Source organism: Chenopodium album, chromosome 9 (genome assembly GCF_948465745.1).
Source record: "Chenopodium album chromosome 9, dcCheAlbu1.1, whole genome shotgun sequence".
In the NCBI taxonomy this organism is placed as follows: Eukaryota; Viridiplantae; Streptophyta; class Magnoliopsida; order Caryophyllales; family Amaranthaceae; genus Chenopodium; species Chenopodium album.
The window spans coordinates 13948096-13971086 of record NC_137842.1 but is presented as its reverse complement, the minus strand read 5'-3'; the positions used below and the strand labels follow the sequence as shown (position 1 = coordinate 13971086).

Here is a 22991-nt window from a genome sequence, read left to right as displayed (position 1 = left end):
TTATTTTCCCTACTGTGGTGGTTAATGTATAGTCGTATTGACTATTCTGGATTAATGTAAAGTATGTCAATAGTGCCATGATTGTCTTGATGAATTGCAAGTTCTACTTTGATTTACTTCTGAATTGGGCAAACCATTTGCTCACTAAAAAAAACAAAATCGAAGCAGTTACCCGGGGCATCGCCCGGGTGACACACTAGTTTAGTATGAAAAATATGTATATAAAATCCTTTTGCTTTTAATTATTCTCATTTAACTCTACTAGGGTATCCTACGCGCGCGAAAGAGTTAGCTGTTGCATAGAAGTTGTATTAGCGCGTAGTTACACCTTTGGTTTGGGTGGTAGATCTGGTGGTTTTAATACGTACTATTTGGTTTATGTGCCTATATAGTGGTTTTGTAGAAAGAAAAAAAAGCCACCAAAATCTGTAATGATAATTATTTTTTAAAACCCTCAAAAGTTTGACAGTGTTATTTCGAAATTATTATTAAATAATAATTAATTGATTTGCATCCCTTCATATCTTAAGCTAGTTTAGAACTCTTAATTGATTTGCATGATTCAATAATACTTAACGTTTCTTTCTTCAAACAATTTTTTTGTCATACGGAGTAATAATATGTGAAATGTTTGTAGCTAAAAACTTAATAATGTAAGTTCAATGTTCTACGACCATCTAATATCTATATCTGTACGTATCTAATACTAAAACAATAACCACTTAGTTATATTTTTCTTCTTAAATTCTCTCCATATTTAAATACATTTTTTTCTATCATGGATTTTAGGATTTTAAAGTTATTTATACCTCTTGATAACATCTGCTCAAATATCATTATTTAATATGAATGTCATTTAAATTCCACGTTGTTTATGTGTGTGCCATCAAATATTGTACAATTAAAAAGCTAATAAAACTTAACAATATTTGTAATAATTATAGGACAACAAAATTGTAAATAAGAAGAGCAACCGCGAAGGAGTAAAAATAAATCATCTCGTGGTAATAAACAAAGTCTTCGTACATACAATTTTTTTTTTCCTTTTTAAATAACAATAATAACATATGAAGTACAAAACATTATAATTTTTTTATTTAAAAAAAAGGCATTACAAGTTTTTGTTTAAAAAAAAAATTGAATTAATTGATGGTATGTTTAATGAAAAAAAATCCAATTAAATATATTAATGAGAGTAAACATATTAATGAGGGTTAAAAAAAGTAAATATATATTTTTGTACATATTTTTTAGGGTATAGTTGGTAGCACACTATTCCTAAGAGTTATTTTCTACTTTTTATAAGGTAGGGATATAGAAGATTAAAACTATAAAACAAATAACCTAGAGGGTAATTTGTCAAATCGTCTTCATAAAAAGGATATATAAAACATATAGGCCATGTTTGGTAATTGGCTTTTTAATGGCTTTTTGGTTAGCTTTTGGCTTTTGGCTTTTTTAGGTGGTCAAACAGCCAAAAAATGTGTTTGGTAATTGGCTTTTTAGTCAGCGAAAAAGCTGGCTTTTTTGTCAGTGAAAAAGCTGGCTTTTAAGCCAAAATGAAAAAGCTGCTTTGAGTAGTTTTTTTGTTGGCTTTTGGCTTGTTGGCCCACAAATTATCTAATAAACAGCCAACAACCAACAATTAATTTACCAAACACTTTTATAAACATCCAGTTTAAACATCCAATTTCAAAAGCCATTATAAACAGCCAAACATTTCAGCTGGTCAAACAAGCCAAGTGAACCAGCCAACAGCCAACCGTCAACAACCATTTGCCAAACAAGGCCATAATGTACTTCTTTTAAAATATATGAATAAATGCCCGTCAAAAAAAAAAAAAAAAAAGTAAAAAGTATATGAATAAATGACTTCAAATATCTAGGAAAAGTGAATATATAAGAAATAAACTGAATTTAGTACTATCTTTTTTTGTGATAAAAAACTGAATTTAGTACCTTGTATTTTGTATAGCATAAGCTGCCAATCAAATAACATATATAATGCCATTATTGATGAACTTACAAGTTATAACAAAAGCAAAGGTACATTGACTAAATAAAAGAATTCAACCATAGTCTGAACAATCAGAACTACTGAAGCTGATATAAAAAAATTAAATGTTTATATTACACATCATATGCCTAAATAAAAGAATTCAAACATATCACTGTACCAGAAAAATAATAAGCCATCATACTGCACTACTGCAGCTGTCAATTAGCAATGATATGATATAACCCAAGAGAAGAGTTGATTCTCAGAGGCACATGCTATATGTATCCCGGGTTGAGTGCTAAAGCTTCTTGATGGATCATGTCCTTCATCTGTTCTTCAGTTAAGGCTTGGTTCTCAAAATCAAATGAGAATGGCTCTTGGCATACAGGTTCATCCGCGATATCATGTAATCTAGCAAGGTAAGGATGTGCTAATGCTTCTTCAACTGCACGAGTAAAAAGTAAAAAAATTAGTCATACTGAAAACCATAATAGGTAATGAAAAGCATCAGAGAAGTCTCCTAATAAATGTGATTGTCTGAGATCTCAGTTTCTTTGTTTCATTACCCTATACACATGCCTGTAAGTCATTAAACGAAGATTTTGGTGTTGCTACAGAGTTGAATACCAAATGACTGTAACAATCATCAAGCTATGTCGAGTATATAATAAAGCAAGGTTTCAACATATGGTGGAAAAGACCATTTCTTTCAAGAATGCAATTTCCCAAGTGACAAGAACTTACCAGTAATTCTCCTTGTGGGATCAAATGTCAGCATCCTCTCGATAAGATCAATTGCTAAAGGATTAACATGGGGGAAAAGTTGTCTTAACTGCTGACGAGGTTGTGGTGGCAATTGTCGTATGTATCTTCTTGCATCTTCATTATGAAGAAAACCTAGATCAGCTTCAGTAGGTGTCCCAAGAAGCTGAAAAGAAGAGGAAACTTGGATCAGTACTCAAGTTAACATTGGCAATATTACACCGATTAAAGTCAACTAGTGTGTGAGCAAGTCGTAAAGTCTAATGATCACTGCAAAGTGAAAACAATCAATGCATCTTTAATCCATATGGAAGGAAACAGCGGGTCACAGCATGTATACAACCTATTTCATATTGCATTCATATACTCTGTCCTTCCAAAAATGACAGTGACATATATATAGTATATATTGGGATGTGTCTGAAATAATGTCACATATTCATACCTAGTTAACAATATGATTTAACTTTCCACGATACTTAAAAAAAGAGAGTAGTAATGTGTTGTTATAGAAGATTTTCTACTAAAATTACATCACATTCTCAATTGTGAAAGGTTAAAACAATGTGAATCAATTTGTTTAGTTGAGGAAAAATGACATAATATTGACAGCAAGGAATCAATCTTTTTGAGTAAAATGGACTGATTCTAGTTTGTCTCAGAAAATCTCACCTCTGTCAACAGTCGCATTTGGTGGACATGGTCCCTGCCAGGAAACAAAGGCTTTCTGTTCATGAGCTCCATGAATATGCAGCCCACAGACCACAAATCAATTGAAGCAGTGTAATCAGAAGAATTGAGCAAAAGCTCGGGTGCTCTGTACCATCTAGTGACAACATATTCAGTCATGTGTTCATTTTCTGAGGTTGGCCGTGCAAGACCAAAATCACATATCTTAAGATCACAATTTGCATTTATCAATAGATTGCTTGGCTTCAGATCTCTATGAATGACATTAGCAGAATGGATGTACTTAAGCCCTCGAAGAATCTGGTACAAGAAGTACTGCAAGCATATATGGTACATTGTGATGAGTGAAGTTCCAAAACAAAACATATGACTACTAAATGAATCAATTCTGAAACAAGTTCGCATTACTGTTAGATAATGTGATTGTCTGTTTTATCACAAAGCCTAAGGATAAAGCTTCAAAACACACATTCACATAATGTCCTAACTCCTAAAGTACTTCTAAGGTACTCAACCAGTCATAAGTGTCAATATTCAACAACTATCCCCCTTGGTTTATACTTTTTGGTATGAAATTTTATACATCGTACAACATATAATGATCATAACGAGCAACCCCTATCACGTCTATGTGATTCACATTGCCTTATAGAAGTAGCACGATATGACCACATTATAACTTTGTTAGCAAGCCATTAGCACTATAATGATAAAGATTTGTAAATACACATGAATTTTAGTTTTTGTGCAAAAGTATACCTGACAATGCTCCTCTGATAAACTCTGATGTGATCTAATTATCTGATGAAGATCAGTATCCATAAGCTCAGTCGCGACATACACATCAGTGAATTCTCTTCGTACAGGAGGAGGTATAACATCTCTTAATACTATGATCTGATTCAAGCAAGCAGTAACAACTATTAGTTAGCTTTTTTTATAAAAAAAATATTCTATAGAATTATCCAACTTTTCTTGCCAAGTTTGAACTTTAAACCGTTTTTTTTATACTCCAAAGTCAACTTTAAATAAAAGTATGCTAATCAAGTAAAACTTTTACTCGTATTAAATTTATAATCCAGCAAATTTTTCAAGTCATTCGACTGTCATATAACCCAATTCCACAAATTAAAGTTATTAAAATTTTGTTAAAAAAAAAACATACACAAATTCTTAGCTATACCCGGGTTTGTACAGAATGAACTATACAAAATAAGTGATTTTAATAACTTTTCCACATACAAAGTACATATAATTAGCGATTTTAATACTAAAACAAACTAATAATAATAAATGGAGTAACTTTTTTTTTTTTTTTTTTTTTTACTATGTTATTTGAGACAACTCATATATGGGTTATTTTCGCGAACATTAATTTTTTTGAAAAAGTCGCATCCATGATCAAATAAAAATGAATAAATAAATGAAAAAAGACAAAGAACAGACATTTTCGTGATCAAAATGGCGGAGGATTTTGATCTCACGAAGAGTACGCTTAGCATCCATGTAATTATCAAAAGCATTTGCAATCTTCTTCAATGCAACCATCTCTTTTGTCTCTGTATTCAAAACCGAACTGCCCAACACAAACCACAAAAAAAAAAAAAAAAAAAAACATAAGAAAAAAATATCGATCACCAAACAACCGACACTATTATATCAACGTGACAATTAATTCCGAACAAGATAACAAAAAAATATATATTACCAGACAATACCGTAAGCTCCTCGGCCAATAGGCATGATCGGAGGGCGATACTTAGCAGTAACTTCAAACAAGTTACCAAAAATATTGTACTGTATAAACTGTCCTCCATGAGTATAAACTGCCGGAAATTCAGGAAATTGACCGCCACCTCCAGCTGCCGCCGCCATCGGAAATTCCGACATCGCTTATGATATGATGATCAAATTCAAATGTTCTAAAAAAATTTTGAAAAAAATAGTTAGAAATGATGATGATGATGAGATTGAAGAATAGTCTAAGTTTTGGTGGGGTGGAAGTAAGTGATATATATATAACGTTGAAGTTGAAGAAAGACCAAGTCTGATGATGCTACTAATTAAATACTTCCTCCCTCACGTTTTTTTTTACCCAACTTTTTGCCAATAATGGCACTCGTCGTTTTTACATTATCGTATTACTTTTATACTACTTCCGTTAAATGTTATGCGCAACTTTGAAATATTTATACCTCACAAATAATACCCCAAAATTGCACATAACATTTAACAGAGATAGTAATTTATATCTTAACTGTTACAAAATAAATTAATATGTGGATATTTCTTACACATAAATGTGTGCTATAAAGGTGATTTGGTCAGTGTTATAGAAATTACTTTTTATTTTTTTACCACGGACTTATGGTGTAGATAAGTGCACGCAATTACGCAAAATACATTATTTTAATTAATGTGATGATATGATAATTAATACGGATGTTTTAATTAATACGGAGTATTAATTATATTTATGTATTGGTAATAATATATTGGTAATGAAATATGTAGTCATTACTGACCTATCCCTACCTTATAAAAAGTAGAAAACTACTCTTATGAATAGTGTAATGTCAATTATACCCTTCAAAATGTGTATTTACATACATACCCTTATTAATATGTACAAACTACTTTTAATGATTAGTGTTTAGACAACTATACCCTCTAAAATATTTATTTACTTTTATGCTTTCATTAATGTTAATTATCTTGAACATTTATACTACCCACATAATTGTTTATATATTTTCTCTTATAGTTAATTTAACTAAATTTGTGATTTAAAAGCCAAACCAAAAAAACCTTTTAGATATGGCTAGCTATGACGCGCGCGTTAGCTGCCCTAGTATATATAAGCATAAAATACACGGAGTAGTTGATACAATGGAATTAAGTTGGAAGTCATCACAAAATCACGCACAAATCAGTGTAATTAATATTAATTTTTTCTTAATATTTTCCTTTTTAGCTTCTTATAGATAGCCCTTAACACCTATGTATATCATTTTCCGTAATATATAAACTTGTAACAATATTGTTGGATTAATCTCAATGTATTTTTAGGGGTTGTTTGGTTGACAATGTAAGATGGGGGAAGTGAAAATTCATGGGATTTGAGAAATTGAGGAGTTGTTTGGTTGACACAAAAAAGCAAAAATGAGGGAAGTGGAAATTCATGGAAATTTCAACTTCCTACAAAACAAGGGAAGTAAATTACCTAGTCCCCCCTAGGTCAATCAAAATTCATGGGATTTCTAAATTCCCACATTGCCAACCAAACAAATTTAGGAAATTCCTAGGAATTTCATGAGGGAAATAACTTCCCATGAAATACAATTTCCTATGGGAATTTAATTCCCATGTCAACCAAACAAGGCCTTATAGTTTTATACAAATTTGCTAATCTATACTTAGTATTTAAAAATTATAACCAAGAAACTAAGAAAGACACATGTCCCCATTCATTCTATTACACTTCTCCAACCGTAGTGCCACTTGTCATCTTACACTATTAATTTTTTATTACACCATTTTTTTTTTAATTCTTTCATTAAACTTATACTTCATCTTTCATACACACTTCATCTCTCCCCTTTAATTCAACATTTTCCTATTCTCTCTTTAATTTTAGCCCTTCCACATTTTATTTAAGCCTCTTTTTCGATTTAAGTTCCAAAATTTTAATTTCTTTAGACATGTTTCCCATTACATATTATATTACCCTATAATGACTTACTGATTTTTCCTCACTTATCTCTCAATATAATTTTTCTGATTACATATTATACTCTATAATGACTTACTGATATTTCCTTACTTATCTCTCAATACAATTTTATATGAATAACCCGTGTATTACACGGGCCAGAAGGCTAGTTATAATTAATAAACCATACAGTAAAATTATTAATAATCAAAATTGTATATTGACAAATGTATATGTATAATATCCTGACGAAACGGGTAAGTATTGTAAGAAAGGGGGAGCAGTCAAGTTGTTAGCGCTGAGCAGGTGCGAGGAAAGGAGATAGGAAACGCGCGGTAGAAGGGGAAAAGTGACGCGGTATTTGGTGGAATAAAAATAATACTAACGGCTGAGATTGAGCGCCCGCCATAGATCAACGGTTGTAATTTTGTTGGGTCCATGAAAGTTGCCGTTTCTGCTAAGGGTGGTTGGACTTTAATTAATTTAATGGATTGGAATAAAAATGTGAGGAAAGATTATTATTAAGGTATGAATGTATGATTAGTGTGACCTCTTGGATAAGTCAAGTGTTAATCGTGAATTATCGATTCACTTAGGAAGTCCATGGTTATACTCGTGACTTTTTCAATCTTGGGTTTAATTTTGTAGGAATTTTTAAAATTATAGTAGATGATTCTAAATTCTAATAGGTTTTATTTTACTAAAAACCTGTATGCGGAGTATTTAACAACCTACAAGGATAATTTTAGGATAACGTATAAGATTTGTATATTTATTTAGTAATAACACAAGGGTAAGTCTTGTATGTAGCTAGTCACACTGTGTGGTCACATTAATTTATAAGAGTAATATTCATTTATATGTATGAGTAACTTCAATTATTCATAAGAGTTGTCAGATAATATAAACTCCTTCCTTAGAGTGATTTCCATTGATCAATATTTATAGGGTTACAATGAGAAACCTAATCATATTAGGTAACTATAAGATATGTACAGATATCAAAGATAATCTTATACAAAATATATCCTAAACCTAGGATGAGAATATTCTATGGATTATAAGATATGTACAGATATCAAAGATAATCTTATACAAAATATATCCTAAACCTAGGATGAGAATATTCTATGGATATTCTCTATCACACCCCCGCAGTCAGAGCGAGAGAAAATCGGATGCTCAGACTGGATCTGAATCACTCATCGAACGGTAAGGATAGTATAGTAACCCATGATCAAAAGAGAAGTAGTAGACGTGTGCTAGTGATGACGATGAGAAGCAACAACCACGACCTACGTATAGTAGAGATATGCGCTTTTAGGCCGAAGGAGAAGAGTCACGCATATACTTGGGCCAAGTTGCAGATCCAAAGAAAAATAAGTTAAGGGATCAAACCATCATCGGAGAGAAGACACTACACTACTACGTGAAATCACAGTTGAAGAAAAACAAATAAAATTGCGCAAGAAAAGATTAAATCCCACCGCTTGAAATTAATCAATTCTCAAAAGAGAAACCAGGTAGCAAGAATTAATACTCCACAAAGATTTCAAGTGCTGCAACAATAAAAGGAGCTAACTTGATAGCAAAAGAGATGTGCAAAAGTTGACCTTATTGTGATATACCACCACCAAAACAAAATCTATGTGATTATGTGTAAAAAAAAAAAACCAATAAGGCAATGTAAGAATCATTGTTGGTCATGGGGAGGTGGAAATAGAGTGCGGCACATGGAGTAGGTTGGCAGATGTGGTTACTGCCAGTAGTGGGAGGCGGTAGTGGATGCGATTGCCAACAACAACGATGGAGGAGGCTTTCGCGATTGCTACGTAGGAGGCGCAAGGTTACATAAAGATTCTAAAAAAAAACTTTGAGAAAAGAAAAAAAATCTATATGTGTGTTTGCGGAAGCATAAAAAACTTTGTATATCCCGCCGGTGGGTTTAATTTTCTAACCCACCGGCAGGGTGAGAATTTTTGTATATGATCCCAAGATCTAACCTAAGCTGTGATACCATGTCAGATAATATAAACTCCTTCCTTAGAGTGATTTCCATTGATCAATATTTATAGGGTTACAATGAGAAACCTAATCATATTAGGTAACTATAAGATATGTACAGATATCAAAGATAATCTTATACAAAATATATCCTAAACCTAGGATGAGAATATTCTATGGATATTCTCTATCAAGAGTAATATTCATTTATTTGTACGAGTGAATTCAAGTAATTTAGAAATAAGGGCATGTTCACATTTACTGAACTAAGCTAAATTGAACTGAACTGAACTGAACTGATTGGAGCTGAACTGAATTGAATTGAGATGAAATTAATATTTTATGAGAGAGGGAAATTAGGAACTGAACTGAGCTGATTGAAGCTGAATTGAACTGAAGTGATTGGAGCTGAACCGAACTGAACTGAAATTAAGTAATTGTGAACAAGCCCTAAGTAATTAACTCCATTTGTTCATTCGAGTAACCCCTATTCTTTTGTTTTAAAAAAAATGAAAGAATAATTCCACTAGTTTAAGAGATTAAGGCCCTGTTCTTTTGAGCTTCTGGGCAGAGCAGAGCAGATTTCAGCAGAGCAAAGCAAAGCAGAGCAGAGCAGAGCAGATTTCAGCCGAGCCGAGCAGAGCAGAGCAGATTTTATTATTATTATTTTTTTATTATTATTATTATTATTATTATTATTATTATTATTATTATTATTATTATTATTATTATTAGTATTATTACTATTATTAGTATTATTACTACTGCTGCTGCTGCTGCTACTACTACTACTACTACTACTACTACTACTACAAATATTATTATTATTGTTATTATAATTAATATTATTAGTTACAAATATTATTATTACTGTTAGTATAATTACTATTATTATTACTATTATTATTATTATTATTATTATTATTATTAAATATTAATTATTATTGTTATTATTATTATTATTATTATTATTATTAATTTATTATTATTATTATTATTATTATTATTAAATATTAATAATTATTTATTATTATTTTTTTATTTTTTTTATTAAATATCAATAATTAATTATTGTTATTATTATTATTAAGTATTAATTATTATTATAATTAAATATTATTTATTTATTATTATTATTATTATAAAATATTAATTATTATTATTATTAAATATTAAATATTAATTATTTATTATTATTAAATATTAATTATTATTATAATAATTTAATATTAAGTATTAATTTTAAGTAGAGCAGAGCAGAGCAGATTGAAGCAGAGCAGAGCAGGGCAAAGCAGATTTCAGCAGAGCAGAGCAGAGCAAAGCAGCTCTAAAGAACGGGGCCTAAGCCTTGTTTTTCATTTAAGTAACTTATATATATACGCGTTAAGATAACCTCGTTTACTCATCACCTTAACCCCTTATTATGTGAAGTGATCACACCATGTGGCTAGCCACATATAAGACTTTGTGCAAATGAAGAGCGCCATATGTCGCTCTCACTAATTTCTTTTGTTTTTTTGATGTATGCAACATATTTGCCTATATTAAAGTTAATTCACGGGATACTTATTAAGGAAGCATGGTGATATATGCTTAAATTAATCATTACCTTATATTGATGCACCCCCAAAGTTGGGATTATTACAAAATAATTCAAAATTGAGATTATTAAAAGAAAATCAGATAAAGTTGAGATTATTATTTACAATTTTTTCAAAAAAAAAAAAAAAGGTACAATTTGATGTGGATTTTATTCCGACTTTGAATCGGACTAGACAAAAAAACCCATTATAGAGGACTGGGCCGATTACAACTTTTCCTTTACATTTTTTTTTTTCTAAAAACAAAATCTTTGGGAATGATTATAAAGGGTCAGGGGTCAGCTAATAGTCTTTGTAGGATATGGGACAAAGGTGAAAACTTCTTCGGAGGGAAGAGGAAAAGATTAGGAATTTAGGATAGTCCAAAGCTATAGTCAAAGATGGAGTGTGTTTAATTACTTTTGATTTATCAAGTTCTTTTATGCAATCATCATTCTTTACACAATCTAGTATGAAATTAATTTTCTACGTAAAATATAATTAGGAGTATTTAGTACTACTTTATCTCTCAATAGGTAACACGTTTAACTTTTGTGCACAGTGGTGCATGTGCATCATCAGCCCAAAAAAAAATCAAATATGTTGGACTTAATGTAAGCGTCGCTCGAAGTGCGCCTACGTTAAAAGCATGTTGTGAATATGCTTGGCACTCATAGGAAGTGGGAATTAACATCACGATTAGGGACAACGATTAGGGACAAATAAAGTAGGGAGCCGCCAACAAGTTTTTAAGGAACTTGTAAACCGTTCACGGATCATTTAAGGCAACCACGAATAAAGGGACAACGATAGGCAACAACGATTGACCCGTGAAGGTTACACCCCATTCATAATCCATGAGATTACTAACTCCATATGGTTCGGAACCACGAAAGGAGGATCGGGGATGATGGTACGAAGTGAGTCATGGAGTCACATTCGCCCGTATTGGCCTCTACTCGATTCTTATAGTGAAAAGTATTCCTGTGATCTCAAAGGCATACAAACAATAATTCAATTTGCTCCAAACTATTATTCAACTAAATTGGTTTAATATTAATGCACACATAATTCTAAAATATTGGTGATCACTTCAATTAATAATAAGATTAAAAGGACCCTAAACCAGTTGTCCAAATTATCTTATTAGGCGTGATTTTCAATTACATATTCCCTTTAAACATGCAATATGGTGATCATAAATATAATAAAACAACATTAATATTAAAACCCATTTAATCACAATTTCAACAACATAAAATCGTTAGAAAAATAATAAAAATAAAAGGAGCATGATCCTTACTTTGATTCTGTTTGTTTGCAACTACAAAATAATAAACGAGTTAGTAACTTCAAGGAAATAATAAAGCAATAATTAAATTAAATTAAATTAAGTAAGGTAGATTTGGGGCCAAACCCTCAAACAGTTCTACCTTTCACGCCTTGGCTTAAGGATAGAACCACGAGTAAAGTATGGACTCCTTTGAGTACTTGAAGAAGGAATTTTGAAGTAGAAAAGGGGTAGGCTAGTGTTTAGGCTAAAGCATAGAAGAGAGAAAATTAAATCAGAGAATTACTCGGTGCCCCATTCATCATAAATGAGGGGGTATTTATAGGAAAAATGTGCTGAGGGAGCACACGGAACCCTAAAATGATAAAAACCCTAAAAAAGTATCCCGTGACACGGTCAAACTGTACCGTGACACGGGAAGCTCCACCATCAGACGGTACACTTTCCCGTGACACGGTACACTTTTGGCGTGACGCGGGAAATTTTCAGAAAACGGGATAGAAAACGCGTCAAGGGTTTACGCGGAAAAGACACGGAATGTCCCGTGTCACGGCAGACCTCCTGTGTCACGGGAAATCCCACCGTCAGACGGGAAGGATTCCCGTGACACGGTAGGTACCTGCCGTGGCGCGGGAAATTCCTGCCTGTTTTTCCGTCTAAGTACATTTTTAACCCTAATTTCCTTCGGCATTTTAAGTGTCGATTGACAATTTCGGGCCTTTTCTGACTTTTTATTATTCGGGCTAAAATAAGAAAATAATTAAATAAAAATAAATAAAGGGTTTGGGCCAAAAATAAATAATAAAATAAAAAAGGTTTGGACTAAAATTAAAACTATGCTTTTACCAAACATCAAGACTAATCTATGGACTGTTCAAAAATATGAATTTAATAAAATACGATTTTTTTTAAGCACTCTCGGGATTAAATACTAAACCCGACCAATAGTGGCGGTGAAAGGTTGTTCATCATCGGGTTTGGTTTTGGAGAGACATTTTTAGGTGTCTACACTTAATGATTTTGATGATGACACAACCTCACTTACTTACAAACTAATAAGTGCTTGATTGTTTAAGTGTGTACTCAGTTACAAAGACTAGGAGAATGAAGTGTCTTGTAAAAATACCATGAGGAACAAGAAGGCCAGAAGCAGAGCTAGCCATATAGAAGAGTTCCCTCACAGGAACTGGCGCTTCAGAAATGAAGACTGGAGAAGAGAAGTTCCTCCCAAGGAACAGAAGCCTCGGAGTAGAAGCTTCATCAGAGAACATGAAGACTAAATATATTTTTATATTTTAGGATTTATGTAAGTATAAGATATTAAGTTGCATTCGAAATACTGTGTGGAATTGGTCTTAAAAGATAAAATTGTGTAGGCTATTTTTAGGAAAGTGGTTAAGTTTTTAATGTTTATCTTTTTCTTAACCAAAAAGATTTTATTTTTGATTTTCGAAAATATCTTTAGAAAATAAAATCTCCCACGTTTTTCTAAAAGCTTGCGGCCTACTCCTCCATGATTTTCTTCAAGTCATGGTCTTGCACATTGAGGAGTTCATGTTTCCTTAATTTTAGGAACATGATCTTCTTAGTGGGTTGGAGTAGTGGCGTTGTGGATTTGCTGCACAAAGAAGTTTTTGCCAAACGAAATTTTGGTCTATAAATAGATGTTGATTTCAGATGGAAAAACTCACCCTTGCTCACATAAGTTTTCAAGCTTCAAATCGAGTCAAGTGTCAATTCCACACAAGTTCATTAGAGTGTTCTTAATGTTCTTATACTAGAGTTTGTTTTTCTTTCGAGTTGTAATTTGGGGAATGGGGAAGTTCGAGTGAACTTTTGTGTATGAGAAAGAGAAGTGAGAAAGAGAAGAGAAAGAGAAAAGAAAGAGAAGAGAGAATAGAGAAGTGAGAAGAGAGAAAGAGAAGAGAAGAGTAACAAGTTGGGTGACTTGTTCCTCAGGGCCTCAAGTTCGTAGAGGAACTTGAGTTTGAGTCGTTATCTTGTAATAGGACCATTTGCCCTACTATAGTGAAGATTATTTTCCCAAAATCCCAAGTGGTCGTGGTTTTTCTCCTTGTTAGGGCCAAGGAGCTTTCCACGTAAAATCTCTCTTGCATTCTTTAGTTCCTTTAGTTAATCTTTCAGTTCCTTTAGCTAACTTTATTTTAATTCCGCAAAAAGTTTGGCTAATCTCTCATACTACAATTCAACCCTCCCCCCCCCCCCTTCTTGTAGTATTCTTTAAAACAACAAAATAGACCGGTCCCTTAGATACTGCTACTGAGCGTGAAACTAGCTTTAAAAATGCAATAACCGGCCTCTTTGATTGTTTTTAATTAAAGTCTTAAAGAGATCGGTTAATTTAATAACCGCTCTCTTAAGTTATCTTCCCGTTATACTAAAGATAATTTTCAGCATCTTATTGCATAAGCTGATCAGAAATTTAATTCTTGGGCCTTAAATTTGGTTTCTAAAGCTGGAAAGGTGGTTTTAATTCAAAGTCATCTTGAGGCTATCCCCTCCTATGCCATGACTACAACTCGTTTACCTTCTTCTGTTACCTCTTCTCTAGAAAAAATTAATCGTGATTTCTTTTGGAAGCAATCTCCGTCTAAGACTGGTACACCTATGGTTGCTTGGGACGCTATTTGTCAACCTAAAAGTCAAGGGGGTTTAGGCTTGCGTAAATCTGCTGCTGTTAATTCTGCTTTCTTGGCTAAGTTAGGATGGAAAATACTTACTAATCCTACTAACTTGTGGGTTCAATCAGTTACAGCTAAATATCTCAAACAATCTCATTTTTTAACTTACCGTTCTCAGTCTAGAGACTCTTGGATTTGGAAGAAAATACTACAAACACGACCACTCTTGATTAGAGGACTCCGTTGGAAGATTGACAATGGTTTGACAGGGTAAAGTCGTATCCCCTAATCAAAAGTAAATACCTAAGTCCTCTAACTAAAGTAAATAGGGAAGTAGGGTCGAACTCCACAGGGAAACAAGTCCTTCTACTCCTAATTAATTAGTATAATCTAAATTATCTAAGTAACCAATATTATTATGAATAAATTCTATACTACGAAGAATAAGTTTAGGGAGAAAAACAATAATAAGAAGGCCTAGGGTCACAGGTTCACCAATAATTAATATTCCGGGATAAAACATAATAATTAATAATTAACAATGCACAAATAACATGATTAACAGGCTCTCGCAATTTATTAATCAACATAGATCTAACAGGCTCTCGCAATTTACTAGATCTAAGTTCCTATTGAAAATAGCCTTTAATATTAAATTAACATCTGCTCGATTCATCAATTCAATATTGCTAAACATTCACAATCAAATTACATCTGCTCGATTCATAATCTAATTGCAAAGAATTAAAACAATTCAATAAGAAATTATCATGCAATACCAATAATCAATAATAACAAATTATCCCTTCATATTAATTATGGATCCCCATAAACCCTAGAATTAAAACTACTCACACATAATTAAAACTAAACTAATCAAAGTAATAAAACAAGATGTAATCCCCCATATTTTTAACTTAATTATAATTTATTTATATATTATTCTTACAAATATTTTTATGTCGGTTTCATTAAATAAGTTAATTTTTTTATGAAAAGATTTAAGTAAACTAATATGTTTTTAACTAATTTACAACAATTTTAACATTATAGCCCAAAACCCAAATATTACTCCTAATCTAATTAGGAAACCCAAAACCAAATAAAGCCCAAATAAAACCCTTACCCTTCTCCCCCTTCTCACGTAAAAAAAAAAAAAAAAAAAAAAAAAAAAAAAAAAAAAAAAAGGAAGAGGAGCAGCTTTCACTTCCTCCTTCTTCTCCTTCATTCACGAGCCACAAACAGAGAAAAAAAAAACCGAAGCTTCCCCTGCTGCCGCCCCTGCCGCCGCGCCGCACCTGCAGTTCGCTCTCCCCTCTTCTCCTTCCTCTTATTTCTCTTTCTTTGTTTCTTATTATTTTGATTAAAGATTCAATTTTTATTTGATTTCAATTATAAAATTATTGTTATTAGGCTTTAATAGTATGTATAAATTACAAAAGATTATAAATTTATGGATTTTATATGTCTAAATTATTAAATAAAATTTCAGATTATGTATTTTGCATATTTTAGGGTTTAAAACATTGATTTTTCATGTTTTAGGGCTTGATTTCGTGTTAAACAAACTATCTAATCATACTATGTTTAAATTACATTAAAATATAATTATCTTAATCATAAATAAATTTTCAGATTTATTAAAGTTTCAATTTTTATGAACAAGAAGTGTTAATTTCATGTTTTTATGCTTCTAAACCAACAAAATAATCATTGTGAGTATTTTGTGATTGAAAAAGCTTTGAACTTTATATTCTAACTTTAAAAATAATTTTCAGATTTCATACCTTTTATTTTGAAGCCTCTAATTGCATTGAATTGATATATTCTTGGGTTTTTAACACACTAACTTGCTATATAATGACTAATTCAAGTAATTATGCTTATGGGGTTATTTTATATATTTAAAACAAAATTCCAGATTTATTTACCCACTTTAAAGTTGCTGTAATTTGATATAAAACACTATATTTTCATAATTCTAACATGTAAACTTAAAGTTGGGATGTTATATTACTAACTTTGATTTTTGGGGACAATCTAAAGGCTTTATTTTGGTGATTTAAGGGGTTTTAAAGTAGTTTAGTATTGCTGTAATTTTAATTGCTTTGGTATTGATTTATTTCTAATTGTTTGGTTTAGGAGAGGACTTTGTAGAAGGCGACTTCTAGTTTAAAGTGGCCAACCGGATTGTTTACACAAGGTACATACAAGATACGAAACCTTGCTTGTAGGTGCATGTTTAAGGACGGATCGAGAACTTAGTATCATGTATAGGATTGACTGGGTTAAATTGTCTGGTTATACATTGTGAATTTCAAATGATGTGCACTAGTTTATAATGCAAGTATTATTTGTGCTTTAATTATGCAAGGTGCGCTTAAAGGCAAAGGTATGTGATTGGTGTAAAGATCAAATTATTACTCGTTCATGATTATGTAAACAGGATGAGTAAAGGAGAAATTCAAGTCTTGTAAGACGAGGTTAAGGTTTAGGGGTGCCTTATGCACTCAAGGTGTTTATACACCGTGGTAGTAATGGAATAATTAATAAATGTTGTTTGTCACTAATAAATCAAGAATCTAAATTGAGAATTTGCCATGTTTGACTAAATTGCTTTTGGGATGTTTGTATTGATATGTATATGAGTCATCACCAAGTCTAAACCTGTAAATCACGTAAAGTGCAAGATGGATGAGCAATAAAACTCTGGAATGGTGCACATCTGGAGTAATGACAATCAGGGGTCGGGGTACATGGGGTATTAGCCGTGTACTTTTCTCGAGGTCGTCTGATCTACGAGTCTCTTATTTCAATATATTTTTTTTTAAAACTAGGAGTTAGGTGAGATCTCATACTAACTACGGTCACGGAGTCGCGTCCGTGGTCGTTGGATGTTTATTGATGTTTCCGAAAGGAGGCATGGGGTTTTTCTTTATTGATGTTCCAAATGGGACATGGGTTGGACAACCTTGTCTATTGCTAAATCCAATGAAATAAATAAATGAGTCAGTTAATATTAATTAGTGAGGTCTTAATAAATTTGATAATCGAGTCGTGAGTTGAGTCTGTCTTTAATGATGCTTGTGCTTGAATATTAGTAGCATGTTAGGTATTTTCTTAATTGGTTTTCGCAGCTTGTATGTACTCAGCTTTGCTGACTGCGTGCTTTTGTGTGTGTCTTTCTTTGGTCATGGCCTTCGCCTTTTAATGACCATGTGACGATCCAATTTTTACACTTGTAATATTGGGGAGCAGAATAACCACAGGTTCTTACACATGCAGCATTCATTAGGGTTGTGGGATCTTGAGTAGAGAGTTGGTTGTTTCCATAGTATTTATTTTTCAAAGTTTGAATTTATTTTAATTCGATTTTAGTTGACACTAATTCTTTTGGGTTTGAATTTATTTGAACACTGAATTTAATCACTTACTACTTTTTATTGGGTTTTGAATAAGGGCTTTAATGGTTCCAACTTGTAATACTTATTTTGATTTAATTCCTTTGTTTTGAGGTTTATTTAAAACCGTTTTGGTTTTCCGCTGCAAATTTCTGAGATAGCCTTAACGTTTGAACACGTGGCGGTAGCACACCAGTAATTCTCTTGAAATTGTTCAGGTTATATGCAGGTTTCTCACAGGTTTTTAAGAGAGAATTATTGGGGTGTTACACAAGACATGATCAAGGAAAGAGATTAAATAAAGGATGGAATTAAACCAAGAGTTGTAGAGAAAGAAATAAGAGAGAAAGTAATACTAAGAGTTTAATTAAGAGGAGAGAGAAAGAAAAGTTAGAGAGAGAGAGAAAAAGAAAACTAAAACTAAAACTAATAACAAATTAATAAAACTCCAACTAAACTAATGAAACACAAAACAAATAAAATAACTAAAACTAATCTAAAACTCCCTAATGAAAAAGCTAACCTACCCTACCCTTATACTACGTACTCCCTTTTTAACAAGAAAAAGCCCACAAATCCCACTCACAATATAACTTTCAAAGACTTGAAGCAGCCGACATAGGAGCCTTGGACTGATCGGATGTTGGGCCGCCTAATCGGGCCTGTTATATAACTTTGTCCAGCTGACTTCCTTTGGGGATTGAGCTTCTTTTTGCTTTGGGCCCAAAACCCTTAACTTGTTTGCTCATTACTTGGTCCGAAATATTAATTTGGACCTCTTCACAAATTGAGCCCTTATATCACCGAACCAAATTTATTTAACTCGGCTCTGGGCTTAAAATATATATACGATAATAAAATACGATTAAATTCCAATGTCTTTGTAGTGGCTTAAAAAGCTAGAGAATTGCCATAATTATGCAAATTCTTGCAAAATAATATCATATCTACAAAAACACTAGAAAACGTATATTAGTAATAAAAATAGCTCCGTAGAGCTCAAATAAGCACAAATATGACCATGGGATCGGGGATAAATATATATATAAAATAGACTTATCATGGTTCTTCTATCCTCTTATTGGTAGACATTTGGTGTGCTGACACTAACATTATAGCTTTATTGGATTTGGACCCGGATACTATTTCCAACATTGATATTACCGTTGATATGTTTATCAATGATGACAATTCATGGAATGTTTCCCTCTTACGATCTTGTCTCCCTCATGATCTTGTTCACCTCATTCGAGGTATTCCGCTTCCTTCCTCCCCTGTTCCAGATGAACCTTGTTGGGGACTTTCAAAGGATGGTCAATTCTCGGTTAAATCGCCAGCTTGGTTAGCTCATTCTCCTTCTATCTTACCCCTTAAATGGGAATTTCGTTGGATTTGGAATTTAGATATCCCTTCCAAAATTATGATATTTTTATGGCAAATTCTCCTAAACAGTCTTCCTACTAGACAAACTTTGGTTTCTCGAAATATTGACATCTCTCCTATTTGTGCCCTATGTAATTCTTTTCCCGAATCTCAAGACCATATATTTCTTTCGTGCTCTTATGTTAGGGATGTTTGGTCTTCTATGGCCGTACGTAATCCCTTGTCTCTTCTTCGTCAGTCCATGCCCTTTTTCGCTCTCTTAAAACTTCTTCTCCCAGGGCTATTCCTAAGATAGCCATTATGTTCTGGAGTATTTGGAAATGTCGAAATGCCCTTATCTTTAAGAGCTCTACCCCTATCGTTGATACCATTTTTTGTCGTGCTTATACGCTTTTTCAGGAATGGCAATCCCGCTCTCTCTTGGATAATCTACATCTTACTAGTCCTCCCGTTCACTCCTCTATGTCTCCTCCTACCCCTTCTTTTATATCCTGGTCCCCTCCCCCTATGGGATTTTGTAAACTAAACTTTGACGGCTCTGCTTTAACTAACTCCGCTACGGCTGGTGTGATCCTTCGTGACCACCTAGGCAACCACATAGCTAGCCGCACTTATAATTTGGGCTCTTGCTCGGCTTTTTTGGATGAAGCTAATGCTCTTCGTAATGGTCTACCTTTAGCAAGAAACCATAACATCTCCCATATTTTCATTGAAGAAGATAATCTAACTGTTATTTATATATTACAGGGAAAATTCAGTTATCCATGGAAACTGCATCTGCTCATGGACGACATTAAAAAGATCCTGGAGTCTTTCTCAACTTTGGATTCTCAGCATATATATCGTGAAGGAAATTGAGCGGCAGATTATGTTGCCTCTCTAAGCTATTCTACCCCGACACATCAAGATATTGACCCCTTCATGGATAGCAAGTTTTCTTATTTTTTACTTTTCGATAAATTAGGTTACAGTCTTGCGAGAAGACGTTCCTAATTTTCTTGTATCTTACCTTTTAAAAAATAATAAATAAAAAAATAAAAATAGGTCTTTATATATGTGCAACAAATTTTTAAATTTTCCCTAAAACTTCTTAATAAAGTTGTATATATATATATATATATATATATATATATATATATATATATATCATAAATTAATGCAATAGTTTACCATTTGTTATTTGTAATATGTTATTTTGTACTTTTGTAGTACTTTTGGATTATAAGATGAAATTTTTACTTACTACTTGATTGTAGTATGGATTTTGTCCCCTATTTTTGGATTGAAATCAAGTAAATTGTAATATTATTTTTGGATTGAATTTAACTAAGAACAAGATTCAAAAAAAAAAAAAAAAAATTCACATGTGATCAATAACTTAGGGATGGCAATGGGGCGGGTCGGATGCGGATGATGGTACCTCCATACCCATACCCGCCTAAAAATCTTATACCATCCCCGCCCCACCACCCGTGGTGGGTACAATATCCACATCCATACCCGCCCCACCGGGTGCAAGATATGATCCATCCCCACCCCATCACCCACTTTGATATCCATACCCACCTCATACCCGCCCTAAAATCCTCCCAAACCCTTTGCCATGATGCTCTATTGTATCACATTAATGACGATTATATCAAATTAGGTTAAGAAAATTTTGACTTTCATTATTCAAGCTTATTGGGTCTTAGAAGGTATCAAGTTTCATAAATTTTCAACTCTTCTAAAAGAAATATTGTGCGGGTATAAGGTGGGTAGGGGGCGGGGCGAATATGGGGCGGGTCTACTCTAAAATCCATACCCGCCCCATCACCCATGGCGGGTACACATTTTCTACCCATCCCCGCCCCATCACCCGCCAAACCTCCCTCCATACCCGCCCCACTTGGGCGGGGATAGGGCGGGTCTCCCATTTAACTTGACCCACTGCCATCCCTATCAATAACTGGTAATGATTCACCATCTCGAAAATCCTGGATTCACCACTGAACTATTATCTCTACTTTATGTCTTTATCTGAGTTAACACAACAAATGGGTACTCAATTGTTATTTTTTTCACCATTAAAGTACTCAATTTTTTTTTCACCGTTTGAGTACTCTGTTCCTATTTCCGGCCAAAAAAATTAACTCAACCAAAACAATTGAGTACCCTTGGTTAAAAATTGAGTACCTTGGGTTAACTTGTGGGGCCCACCAAAAAAAACATACACAACTTTCTTTCTTCTTCCTCCCCTGTTCACTTTGGCTATTTTTTTCCTTTTCTTGAAAATTGTTAGCATGGTTGGGTGGGAAAAGGGCTTGAATTGTAGCCAAATTTGGGGAAAAAGACCAGAATCGTAGTTGTTTTGGGTGTTTTGTCCCTTGGGAGAGTTACGTCACGAAGTCTGATCCGGCTGAGCTGTACCTGCAAAATAACGGAGACTCCGGGTGGTTGGAGCTCCGCCTCCGACGGTCAAATTAGTAACTTGAAACGGAATAAAGAGAACGGAAATTTAGGTGGGTATCTGCTCGGATTCCAAGCTCAGGTCTTTCTCTGATGTGAGAGAATAAAGGTGTAATAAATGATTGAATGTGTCCCCAAATTGGGGGGAATATCTCCCTATTTATAGGGTCGTTGGAGAATGTGCCCCTATCTAGGTCATTTGACCTAGATTTTATTGGGTTGCGCCGTTTTACGGCGCTCCTAGGGATTTGGGCCCTTGAAGGCCGCCATTTCAGAGGCATATCTAAGGGCGCCAAGTGTCAAGAGGATGTTGAGCCACATGGGCCATCCTGACCTCGACACGTGGCGTCCTCTCATTGGTCCACGTGTCTAGGGTATAAATACCCTAAACATTTGCCCCTCACAGGTCGCACGTGCATGTCACGTGGGGCCTGTGACACGTGTCCACCTTTCACAGGTGTACAGTAACGGGTAAAATTTTTGAATTTCAAATAAAAAATTTTCCCCCCACTTTCACTTTCTATAAATAGAAAGTTAGCCCCCTCCTTTTCATACCTTACGTTCACATTGACTTTTTAGAGAGAGAAAAAGAGAGATTCTAGAGAGAGATTTCTCTGCTCCTGTCTGCGTCACAGCAAATTTCAAGCTTCCGAGTGCTAGCAGTTCATCACCCGGTTCACCGGCTGTAGCGGTTTTCATATTTTTTCAGAGTTAAAGCGAGGTAACCGCCTGTACCATTTTATCTTTCCTCCCTTTCAATTTGTATACCATTTTTTCCGCCTGTATACCCGGCTTTTTAGAGAATATAAATGAGTTCCCAATCCACTCACTCGGCACTACCTAGGACACTCAGCCGATCCCCAGGAACGGCTGAGTCTAGAACAGGGGGTGCCTCTTCTGGACTGTCGGAACCACTATGCTCATCTCCGAATTCCTCCCTCTCTGTGTCTGTGCAGGACACAATGGCCAGAACGAAACAAACGGCCAGGCGGTCTAAGAGCCGGCGCACTGTGAGAGTGCCAGCCGACGAGGTCTTCCCGGAAGGGGAACAGGGAGATTGGGAGGAGAGCGGATCTGAC

At 33.7% G+C, this 22991-nt stretch overlaps 1 protein-coding gene across 1 annotated transcript; it reads right to left on the bottom strand.

The window, feature by feature from the left end:
* Positions 1-1988: 1988 nt before the first annotated feature.
* LOC145558413 (mitogen-activated protein kinase 3-like) lies at positions 1989-5472 on the bottom strand. The gene is made up of 6 exons (XM_081619647.1): positions 5160-5472; positions 4898-5027; positions 4211-4348; positions 3434-3766; positions 2744-2927; positions 1989-2444 (listed from the first exon to the last, which is right to left on the bottom strand). The coding sequence occupies exons 1-6, from the start codon at positions 5339-5341 to the stop codon at positions 2275-2277; spliced, it is 1137 nt and encodes a 378-aa protein (XP_081475773.1). The 5' UTR covers positions 5342-5472; the 3' UTR covers positions 1989-2274.
* Positions 5473-22991: the final 17519 nt, after the last annotated feature.

Coding starts and splice junctions, on each gene's coding strand:
- LOC145558413 (XM_081619647.1), bottom strand. CDS start 5,341: ATGTCGGAATTTCCGATGGCGGCGGCAGCTGGAGGTGGCGGTCAATTT. Junction 3,767..4,210: donor TATCAGAGGAGCATTGTCAG/GTATACTTTTGC, acceptor ATATGCTTGCAG/TACTTCTTGTACCAGATTCT. Junction 2,928..3,433: donor AAATGCGACTGTTGACAGAG/GTGAGATTTTCT, acceptor TCTTCTTTTCAG/CTTCTTGGGACACCTACTGA.